This window comes from Hemitrygon akajei, chromosome 13 (genome assembly GCF_048418815.1).
Source record: "Hemitrygon akajei chromosome 13, sHemAka1.3, whole genome shotgun sequence".
In the NCBI taxonomy this organism is placed as follows: domain Eukaryota; kingdom Metazoa; phylum Chordata; class Chondrichthyes; order Myliobatiformes; family Dasyatidae; genus Hemitrygon; species Hemitrygon akajei.
The window spans coordinates 17,172,166-17,184,605 of record NC_133136.1 but is presented as its reverse complement, the minus strand read 5'-3'; the positions used below and the strand labels follow the sequence as shown (position 1 = coordinate 17,184,605).

At 37.9% G+C, this 12,440-nt stretch overlaps 1 protein-coding gene across 2 annotated transcripts in view; it reads right to left on the bottom strand.

Annotated features, from left to right (window-relative positions):
• Positions 1 to 3,207: 3,207 nt before the first annotated feature.
• Positions 3,208 to 12,440, bottom strand: part of myorg (myogenesis regulating glycosidase) — a 30,407-nt gene continuing 21,174 nt past the window's right edge. For both annotated transcript variants that reach the window (XM_073064199.1, XM_073064198.1), the window contains one exon: positions 3,208 to 12,031. In XM_073064199.1, coding sequence (XP_072920300.1) covers positions 9,812 to 11,926 — 2,115 coding nt within the window. In that variant the 5' untranslated portion in view covers positions 11,927 to 12,031 and the 3' untranslated portion in view covers positions 3,208 to 9,811. The remainder of the gene's footprint in view (positions 12,032 to 12,440) is intronic.

Genomic DNA, 12,440 nt, shown 5'->3' with positions numbered 1-12,440 from the left:
GCAAAGCCTTTGGTTAATGCTCATTTCAGATTGCCACAGCCACAACAGTGCTCTTCAGAAGGTGATGGCGTGCTTCCTTCTGGAGGCTACTGCTGCTTCAAAGCTCCAGCAATGCAGGCCTTAAAAGACACAAGAGATTCTGGAAATCTTGGGAGTCACCCCAACGCAAAATGCTGAAGGAATTCAGCAAGTCATGATCATTTATGGAGAATCTCAGCTGCAGCTATGGAGAGGAATAATCGGTCATTGTTTCGGGACATTGAGCACATCTACAAGGAGCACTATCACAGGAAAGCAGTATTCATCATCAAGGACCACCACCGTCCAGGACATGTTCTCTTCTCCCTGCTGCCATCAGTTAGGAGGTAGCGGAGCCTCAGGACCCACATCACCAGGTTCAGGAACAGTTATTACCCCACAACCATCAGGCTTTTGAACCAAAGGAGGTCACACACTCCAACTCTGTGCTGATTTCACAACCTATGGACTCACTTTCAAGGACTCTAAAATGTTTTTGTGTTATTTATTTAATTGGGTTCTCTTTATCCAGTTTTGGGACATGTGAAAATCTGATCATATTTATGCAGAAATAGATAAAATTCTACAGAGTTCACAAACTTTCTAGCACCACTATATGTATTCTGTAACTTGGTCTGGAGGAATATTGTCTTATATGGTGGTATGCAGGTTGAATGACAATAAACTTGAACTTGAACTGTAGACTTGCTTCAGAACTAGGTAAAACGCAGCGGGCTAAGGCTACCTGGGAGCCTGAGTTAATGCATGCCATAAGCATCCTGTCAAGATGGTGGAAGCTAGAGCCACAGGCTGGTAGCTATTAAGGCACATTAACTTGGGTAACAGGATGATTGCAGTCTTCTTAAAGCATGTCAGCTCGATGTTGAGAGAAGTTAAAATTGTCTGCAAATACCCCAGCAGCTGATCTGCACAGGATGTAAGCATACAAGCCAGGCCAGATGCTTTATATGGGCGAAGTGAATTGAAAGCTGGCATAAACTCAATGGATTCAGTAGCTTTGTTCTGTCTCTGACTTCTTAAAGAGGAGGAAAATACATGATGGAATACAGTACACAAAATAGGATTGTTCAAAACTCCTTTCAAAAATGAGTACGACTCTTACCTTTGTACTCACTTAACTGATGGTCTCAGACAGAAATGAAAACTGTTAATTCATTTCCATTGATGTTGCCTGACCTGCTGAGCTCCTCCAGCATTTTATACGTGTTAACGCACTTCACTAGTTCTTTTACAAAATTCTTTTAAGTGAATGTTCACCTTTTAGGAAGCTGACAATTTTCCCATGTATCCCTGCATGGGTGGGAAGATGACAAGCACATTGCTGAATATGGCATATAACCAATCATGCAATTTTCTTTGTTTGGAAATGCTAAGGATACCCCAGTGTTTTGGAGACCAGATTAATTTCCTCATTCTGAATTGAAAGGATGTCAATTTGTCCACTATTTTGTCATTCACTCTTGTCCTGATGTCACCAGGTCACTAGGAGCCACACAATTATTTAAGGTTTGCTGACGAACCACACAATTGTTTGTGGTTTGCTGTCAAGCAACACAATATTGTGCAGAAAGATGTACAAAGTTCCCTCTACTTCAATGTCATTTTAAGATATCTAAACATTTGCAAGTTTTGCAGAATTATTGCCTTCTATTGAATTGGTTTTACCAAACTGCATGCAACACAATACCCCAAGGATCAAACACTGCATTCATTAGTAATGGGATAACGAAAATACATAATTTACCATTAATAAGATTACAGTGAAGAATAATGATGCAAATCCCAGCACCTTCATGTCTAAAACTTTCTTCTTCTTTGTCTCATGTAAGAGTTTAACTCATGATACATCAATAAAAGATTTCATTAATTTCACCTGTTTTCCACTGTGACTCATTTTACCTGTCATTCCTTTTCCTTTCTTGTAACCAAAATGCTCAATGCTTTCAGATTTTTCTCAGAGCCAGTAGTACGAAATAATGTTAACTCTTAGTGGCAGCACCCCCAACACTGAATTGATTCTACAACCTATGGAGTCACTTTTAAGGACTCTACAACTCATGTTCTCGATATTTATTATTTTATTTATTTTGTACATTGGCTGTTTGTCCTCTGTCATGTATGGTTTTTCATTGATTCTATTGTGTTTCATTCTAGTTACTATGCATGCCTGTAAGAAAATCTCAGGATAGTATAGTGACATATATGTACTTTGATAATACATTTATTTTGAACTTTTAAACTTTGATCCTTAGCTGTGTTGACTTCAAAGTTTTGAAGTCTGCCAACACTCATTATTCTGTAGTCTGGACTGCTGATGCTTGCATCAGATCAGGTAACACATAAACTACTGGAAAAGGGGAGACAAAGTGATGGAAGCTTTCATCAATAAACTTTATAATAATTCCAAACATATATATTGAAAATGTTATTAACAATGACATTGGTTTAGGAATGAAACAGTCTGAATATCAATACAAACAGGTTTCAATTATACCAGTACCCAAGAAGGAAAGAAGAAGAATGGGGTTGAGAGGGAGAATACATCAAATATGTTGGAATGCATAGCCAACCTGATGGGCCGAATGGCCTAATTCTGTTTCTAAGTCTTGTGGTCTAAGAATGTCGTAATCTGGCTCAATGACCATTGTCCAGTAGCACTCACATCCGCTGTGATGAAATGCTTTGAGATGTTGGTGATGAAACTTATCAACTCCGGCCTTGGATCCACTTCAATTAGTGTTCCAGCACAACAGGTCCAGAGCAGACATCATTTCATAGGCTCTCACAGTTATGTATGGTGACACATATGTACTTTGATAATAAATTTACTTTGGACTTTTCATATGGTAATCCATCGCTTCCATTAGATTATTTAAACAAATGGCCACGATTAGACTTTAACAGCTTAGTATGACCACATTTAACATGAACTGAAGATTGTATGTGAAACATTGCAGGTAAGGCCATAAATGATAAACTTTCACTAGGAAAGTTATTTTAAACTCTCTTTACTTTGGGAATGTAACTTCTGTTTTGTGTGTTCCTTGTGACATGAAAAACTCAGATCTGATTGTACCATAGTGATTTGGATTATCAACAGACAAATTAAAATCTTTTTTGAATATGTACATTTGAAGTTACAAATCTGGACAAATAAAAACTCCAAAGTTTCTTGTAAACTAAATTTTATTTGTGTACATATCAGTGAAAAATTCATAAACACAAACTAGTGATCCATCTGTGGTTAAACAATAGCCTGGATTTTGTGATCCTTATGGAGGGACAGTATCTGTCTTTGAAGAAAATAGCCTGTGGAGGCATCCCCAAACCTCTGGTGATGACTTCCCCAACTCCAAAGTGACTTTTAGTCTGTTGTTATAAAATGGGGAACCTGTAGTATTCAAGATCAGTGAGAGCAGGCTGAGAATTCTTAGAGAATAAACCAGGAAGTAATAACCACATATTTATAAATAATCAGAGACAAGCATGGGATATTTCCATGGAATCAAGGGGGAATTTGAACCATTTTATTACAGAACCAAACAATCTATATTGTTAAAAATGTGGAATGCAGGGAATAACAACTTGTAAAATAATTCCAGGGTCAGGGTATTTGCACTGCAATAATTGTGACTTAAACACTATTAAACCTTGTTGAAAGAAAGGAAACCTACTTTGCAATTATTTTTACAGTTACTGTAAAGCTCTAAAAAAGTGTAGCTCATTGATTGCATCTGAAAAAATGGGACAGATCTGATAGAATTTGATAACTACATGCCCTGGATTTCAGCAGTGTCTTTCTGCTTTATAAGAATAGTGACAATTGTTCCATCATTAATGCCTCCAATTCTGACTAGCATGTGTAATGATCTTATTTGTAAAAGGCAATCTCCAGCAAATGAAAGGCTCTTGTTTAAATTTGTAATAGATAACATCAACTTTAGCTGACAGATCAGGGATTTTGGATTAGGAATTTGTGACATAGCATGAATGAAACATTTTAGAAAATGTACACCACTGGGGCATAATTTCCATTTTGCTGTTTCTAGATTACAGCCAGTGATCATGTTAACCAAACTGGGCAAGCTTTCCTATCACAAACTAATCTCGATTTTCTCTGTAATTAAAATTATGTACACATTTAGAATACAATCAGAATTGTGCTTTTTATTGTAAGTTACTTAAAGTATCTTTTCTCTTAAAGCATTTTTGCACTTATCTTCAACTTGTGATGTCTTTTCAATTATATTCCCAACAAGAGAACAAACGCAAGTTTCATTATTCATTGCAGTGTTCAGTACTACAATATCACCACTTTCAAATAATTATGGAGAAACAGTACATTTAAGCTATTGCCATTCATTCTTACACTCTTGTAGTTTCAGAGAAACAACATATTCAAACACAAATAACATTAGAATTCAAAATCAGGCAGTTAGGAGCTAACTCCATAACTATTTCACATCCTTGAACATATATACAAATCACAATAACCTCCTATAAAATGGTTAGAAGTAAAAATACTAGAACAGCTTATACAATTTTTGATCCTGAGTCCTAGATGTCAATCAGGGATGTAAAAGTAGCTTAATTCAAATCTTAATTTAAGAGAATCAACATAACCAGAAATTTTAAGCTCTCTGATGAAACTTAAATGATACATGAGTTATTGATCACTTAAGGTTAAGTAAAATAGTTTTTACTAGTATACACCACTGTTTTTTTTTAAAGATCAAAAAATAGTAGATCTTTGACATCTTTATAACACTGAATATTCACAGTTCATGAATGAAACTGTAAATAGGCTAAAAAGTAATTACTTAACTTCCAAACTGTCATCTGCTTTGCCACTGTCAGCATACAATAGAGTGATGATAACAAGCTTCTTAAGAATCATCAAACTCAACCCAGATCACAAGTAACATTCCTGACACAAGGAAGTCGCCCCAGCACGGGAATATCAAGAACAATCAAAAAGACTCATCCGTGCAGACAATGATCTGGATCGCAGAGTCGTTTGCTCAAGAGCATCACACAAAAAGTGATGGATGAAGATGTTAGCAAATCAAGGATCACCAAAAGGGAGGGTGCATGAAGGAAAATATGACACCCAGAGGAAGCCACATTCAAAACAATTCTGCAATGCATGTTTATCAATGAGGGCATCAGATATGACCGAGTGTCTTTTATCCAAGACACCAAAAGAGTCGAGCAAAACCAGTAGTAAAGCAAGCAGAATGGCATGATACATAGGTCACACGGAACAGACCAAAACAAACAAAAACCTGAGGATGAACAACTTCTCAAACGTTTGAAAGAGGTAAAGGGTATGCCAATGAATCTCAGGGTCGTGTATGCTGAGATATATGTACTTTGATAACAAATTTACTTGAAACATTGATAAATGCCTCTTGAACCAGAGGGGATAAACTCACTCACCCCAACAATCAACTGATTCCACAACGTATCCAGGACTCTACAACTCATGTTCTGGATATTTATAGTTTATTTACATATTCACAGTTTGTTGTCTTTTGCACATTAGTTGTCCAACCATCTTTTTGTGTGTGGCTTTTCATTGATTCTATTGTGTTTCTTTGTAATTATTGTGAATGCCCACAAGAAAATGAATCACAGGGTTATATATGGTGACATAAACATACTTCGATAAAACATTAACTTTGAACTTTACTACAGACTGAGATGACACAAACGCCAATGACTTGAAGCTGTTGCCTTGCAAGGATAAGGCTCTGTTCCTGAGACACCTCATCCTGTAATTCACCCGAGTGAATATCCCAACTGTGGAGTCAGGACTCTTTCACAGAAAAGGAATTTTTAAAAAAATGTACAGTAACTCTCATTGTTTCCCCCCCCCCACCCCATAATATCTGTTTTATTGATTCCATAGCAGAGGGGCCAGGCAAAATCATAACCCTCAACCTCCACACCACCCCCCCACCAAACAGAAAGGTTTCATTGCAGCCACAATGAGGTACAATAAAATCGTGAAGAGGGCCAAACACTGAGTTCATGAAGCAAGCAATGGTCTTTCTGGATTTGACCAAAGCATTAAATTCAGGTGGTCATAAAGTATTCACTATAGGAGTCAGATATCAGAGGCTTAACTTCATTGAGGACTTTTATACAAATAGAATTATAACAGAGGGGGATAGAATTAAGATGATTGCATCCAAGATGCTCAAGAAAGATGACCTAGCCTCTTGAACGTTACCACAGATTCTCTGACGCTGGCATGGATGTGAAACTTCAGATTAGGTAGAATTAAGACACTTTGTCCTACAGAGGACTTCAGTTAACATAGGGAAAATCAGATTCCCACGATCAAGCACCAGATGTACATATACAACCACCACATCAACTCACCAGATAAGCAAAGTCCTATCGGCCCTATGTCCTACTCGAGCAGGGACTCCCAGCCTGGGGTTCATGGACACCTCAGTTAATGTGGGGTCCATGGCATAAAAAACATTGGGAACCCCTGTGCTAGAGGATCTAGAAATGTATCTCGGAGCTTGTATCAAACCTATCTCCATAATTACCGTGTACAACTGATAAGGAATGACTAAAGAATGGTTTACTAGTTTCAAAGCAAAACCCATGGAGGAAATATTGAAAACTATGTCACCTTCGGATGTCCTTCCACATGATCCTAACAGGACTATCAGAAAGGAAGCTGGGGTGGATCAGGAAAGAAAACGGAAGGAAATTCTGTGTCTCCAAAAGGGTTAATTTACATCTGAAATGGAGACAAGAGGATTTAGGCTAACAAAGGCAGAGGACCAAATCCCATTAGCAGTACTCTGGAAACCTGTACTCCTTGAACACAGACGCTTCCTGCCAAATTGATGGAAGTAACAGAATGACATTGAAATGCCAAGGAACCTGAAAGCGCTTAGGGAAACTAAAACAATCCAAAGTTGACCAATATGTTACAGTTAATAGTCATCATTGACATAGCAGAAGAAATCAGCTTAGAAAGGAAGAGCCAACATGGAGAATAAGCACAGAGATTATTTTATTTAGCGATGCAACATGGAACTGGATCTTCCAGCCCAACTATCCCCACCATCCAGAAACCCACCTATGTACTTAACCCTTGCCTAAGTACAGGACAATTTACAATAACCAATTAACCAACGCATCTTTTGGACCATGGGAGGAAACCCACTCAGTCACAAGGAGAACGCAGACTCCTTACAGATGCCACCACAACAGAACTCCGACTCCCCAAGTTGTCTAAGCGTTGCGCTAACCACTGTGCTATGGGGAACTAAATCACAAACCTCTAATCAAATAATACTCTGATACAAATCAAGAATTCTGATCAATTATGCAAAATAGTGACCTCAAATCACCTTATTAATTACTATCAATATTCACAACACAGCAACTTAACAACACATATAATACCTAGGAAAATACTAGAACAATCTTATAATTGCTTTCATAACAGTTCCTCCACACTTCTAAAAAGTTTCATACAGATTTTTTTTAATGTAGAAACTGACTTTTGGATTACAGTAATACAGGATTTCTCATAACAAATCACTTTCACAGTTGTAATTGTTTGAAATTTAAATACAAATCGGTGTAACAGGCTTACTCCCAAGGTCAACTTTATAATCAGTGGGAAAAGACATTATTGATGGCATTGAGTGACACTAAATCTTATTCCAGACACTTTGTTGTATCTACTACTTATAATTCAAAGCAACAACTGAAATGCTGGCGGAACTCAGGTCAGGCAGTATCTATGGAAGGAAGTGAACAATTGACATTTCAGGTCAAGACTCTTCAGTTTCACTTCCCTCTGCAAGAGGCTGTCTGACCCACTGAGTCCTTCCAGCATCTTGTTTGCTGCTCCAAATTTCCAGAATCAGCACAATCTCTGTGTCTTATACTTTAAAATTGTTCAATCTGAATTAAGTTCTACATTTACAGCTTATTGGGTCAAATCAAGGGTAAAAAAAAAGCAGTAAATCTCAGTTAAACTCTCTCTCTCTCTTTTGCCCGATATGCCACTGGTGCTTAGGGCAGCAATGAAGGTCCTCCCTCTCTGGCAGTGTTCACAGCCTTCTTTATCATGTCAATAGCTTCCGAACAGTTACTATTGATGGTTAATTCAACTCGCCTGCCACAAATGAATCCTGAATCATCAAATCTTTACTAAACACCATAAATGGTTTGTTTCTTTGAATCACCACCCCTTTAAAACTTCTATAATCAATACCTTTGATTGACCTTTTTGCAAATTAATCTTTACACATTATGTGACATGGAGTCAAATCAGTTTGAGTGCGGACTAGAGAAATGTACTACACAACTTCAGATTTTGTTAACTTAAAGGCACTGTATGAATGCAATTGTACCTGAGCTATTTTGATGAAAGCCAATATTCTGCAAAAGTGCAGCCAGGAAGCTCTTAAGAAAAAATCTTAAACTCCACAACTATGCTGTAAATCTCAAGGAATTCTGCAGCATAACTTGGTAGTGCAACTATTACTGAGGTGTTTCGTATCAGTGATCATAGTTCCAATATCGGGGGTCAGGTGCAGGTGAGACAGTTTTTTTTACTAAAAGGGTCATGAAGCTGTATTATTCTCCACTCAGAACAGTAGAGTATTTAAGACAGAGGCTGACAAACTTTCAGATATTATGGAACCAATAGCTATGGGGTGAAGGCAGTGAAGTGTGGCTGAGGTAAAAGATAGTGTGCAATCGTACTGAATGGCAGAGTAGGCAGGTATAGCTGAACGGCTTATTTCTTATTGGAAATCAAGTGACTGTAAATGTGTGTGAAAATAATTCCTCTATCTTCCATTTCTTATTCTGAAACTGTAAAGACTATGCATTTTTGTTACCGATTTAGCAGTCAACGTAAATAAAATTTTCATATATTCACACATTTTCCAGGAATGTTTTCCTCTTTAATGCCCTTCTACAATGAATAGAGATCTAGGTTTTCTGTACATCTTGCAATATACCCTTCCCATCATCCCGATGAAGTTCAAATTAGATTCCAAAATTTTCACAGCATTCACACTCAACCAAAGTTTAGCTTAGATTCGCCTACTTTCATATTCAGCTGTGAAATTTACAACCCAGAATTTTATGGCAATTTCTCCTCTTCCATAACCTATGTAACAGATCTTTTAAAAGTGAATTTAGAAGGTACCTTACAACCCAGAAATAAATACTTTGAATTACATTTGCCACACCTTTTACCCTTTCCCAAATAGTTAATATTCCTGTACCTCCTGGATGTCGCCTATTCCATGTTAAATTTTGACTTAACTGCCTATAATCTTGTTCAATACATAATATTTGATCTTTTGCTTTTTTAAAAAAAAAGATTCAGGATTTCTTGCAATAATCAACAATAAGAAGAACTCTAGTTTCTCTTAGAAATTCTTATTACCTACACTGCACCCACGATATTCTTAATAATATATGGATGTCTGTTTTTTGAATTTTAAAATGAACCATTAAGCTATTTTCTATATGAAGTGTTGTGCTAAAAACAGAATTGGTTCAGAAAGGGGAAACATTAAAAATTTAGAGTATGGGGTTATTCTATATAACTTAACAGTTAAGATAGACCAAGCAAAGTAATAAAACATGGATGCATATAATCCTGAAATTGTATATTATCTGAATTCAGATGCAAACAGTGGATCTAAAATGCACTTACTAGATAAAGAATTGTAACTGGCTATCTGAATTAGCCCAAATTAAAGAAAAAGTTTATTTAAATCATTTTGATAAAATAGGCCACTTCGTCAAGGCTAACTGCATAGTCTGTTAAGAGAGTTGGTGCATTATCAAAAATCTTTCCATTAAAACTTTGCCATTTACCAACTGGAAGATAGATATCTCTTGCTTGTTTGCCCTTTTCTAGGATGGGGGCTACCATAAGGTCGTCACCGATCAGAAACTGTGTATCTATTCTGTGTGCATCTTCCTTATCAGGAGCTATCCACCATAGGGGCCTGATAATCGGATTACCCGTTTTAGTGGCCTCCTCTGCTAGTCGGAATACAAGGGGCCCAACTACTCTTTCTCGGAGCTGGGTAAATTTAGCTGCAATCTTCAAAACCTCAGCATCGTATCGCCAAGGAGGGATGGAAAATTGCATGGCTGGAAGAAACGCTGATAACTCAAGCCAGCGTATATAAAGCTCTCGGTCTGGAATCTCGTCAGACCCATCAGTTTTATTTGGATAGACATTTCCTCCAATCATATCAGGCAATATGAAGGGGTATCCCAAAATACTCATGGTGAGGGCAGTAGGAATGAGAGACTTCAAACCAAGTTCATAACCCCAAACAGAATCACGGTCGATCATACGAACAAAACATGGAAGCACCTGGGTCCCATATCCTATCCTCACTTCGCCTGCTTTGCAGTGAGAAGCTGCTATTTCTGCATACAGTTTACTATAGATGCTGGGATCAGACAGAGGTTTCTGAGTGCTAAATTCTACAGGAAGGTAACTGGTCTCTCCTGCATCAAATTTAAAAGATACAATCCCATACTTTGATTTCATGTGCTTCAATCTTTTCTGAAGCCAACTTTTAGTCTCAGGATTGGTGAAGTCCAAGACTGCTGCAATTCCATTCCACCATTCCACAAGACCAGGAAGCCTCCCACTGGAGTCCATCACAAAATATTCACTTTCTATACCCTTAACAAAATTTGGAGAGTTATAGTTCACAAAGGGATGGACCCACAGGGTCACCTGGAATCCGTCTGCCCTAAGTTTTTGTATCATTTCCGAAGCATTTGGAAACTTCACCGAATCAAAGTCAAATTCGCCATAGCTACTGGAGTATCGATCATCAATTTCAATATGACTGCAATTGAATTTATATTTCTTAATTTTTTCTGCATAACGCAACACCTTATCCTGATTCACTTCAGTTTTGTACACGGCCCAGGTAGACCATATGGGATACATGAACATATCTTCTGAAGGTGTGGTCTCGGGCTTTTTGAAATATTTCTTGGCCATGTATCGGTGGATAACTTTCAAATTAGAACCAGCACAGACTTGATAACTTAGCTCTACAAATGGCTGTTGTCCTTTTGGTGCTTCAAATGGAGAACCTTTGTATCTGGCGAGCAAACAAAATGCTTCTCTATTGGAGCTATTCCAACCAATATGCAGAGGGACTGAATCGTTAACTCGAATGGCTATGGAGTTATTTGAGATCCAATATCTTTCTATAATTCCACCAAAGCCTTCACGCAATGAATGCACATCACCTGTTACGTATGGCTTTGGATCTACTACACCTGAGAGTTTAATAGGCCAGTGCTGTGAACTAGTCTCGCCTCCTCCATACCAGTATCCACCTGCCCAATACATGCAGTGTTCAACCGTGGAGTTCAGTACCATCGTTCGCCACTTGACGTTGTAGCAAGTTATGGAATCTTTGGGCTTAAAGGTTTCAATAAAGAAATCAACTTCTTCTTTATTAGAGCGTGTGCAATTTAGCCGGACTCCAGTCTCATCTCGAAGACATGACTCAAGATCGATGGGAGCAGATTTGAAGCCCATTTCAAATAAAACCGAACTGTTAGTCTTCTTAATGACAAATCCATCCTTATAAAGCTCCAATTCTTCTACATTAAAATAACTTAATTTTTTCAGTGATGCTGAATAATAGCACCATGCCACGACAGCTGAAATTATCAGCAATACACCAAGCAAAACAGAACAGATTAAAGGCTTAGCTTCTTTGGATTTTTTCTCCCGAGCTGTAGGTAAACTTCCTGGCACAACTTGGTACATTGCATCAATTCGCGGGTTCTCTCCTCTACCTGCCCGGTGTTGCAACTGATGGTGGTAGGTATGAGGCATAAGGTTGTCATTGGGTGATCCTGAGGCTCTGGTACAATGTAGCTGTTTCACTATTTGATCATCCCCAAGTCACTGTGTGAAGCCAGAGAGCGATGCATAGGAATTCTAGATGACAAAAGGAAAGAAAAATATTGAATCTTTAGCCTGCCAAATACTTGACATGCAAATTCAAACAAATTTCCAACAACTTATATTATTAAATTCCTAGATCGTTTTATTTTAGTTTAGTTAAGAAAATACTCACACAAGGAATCACCTTTTGGTTAGTATACATTTCATTCAGTGCTTATAAAATTTTAGCTAATGCTGATAGACTCAGGCGTTCAGGAGGATTCATTCCTGTAGATGTGTGGTGAAGAGTACATTGACTGGCTATATCACATGGAAACAACAATGCCCTTGCAAGGAAAATCCCACAAAGTAGTGGATATGAGCCAGTCCATCAAGGGTAAAGCCCTTCTCACCACTGAGCACATCGATCATCAGGGACCCCCACCAGCCAGGACATGCTCTT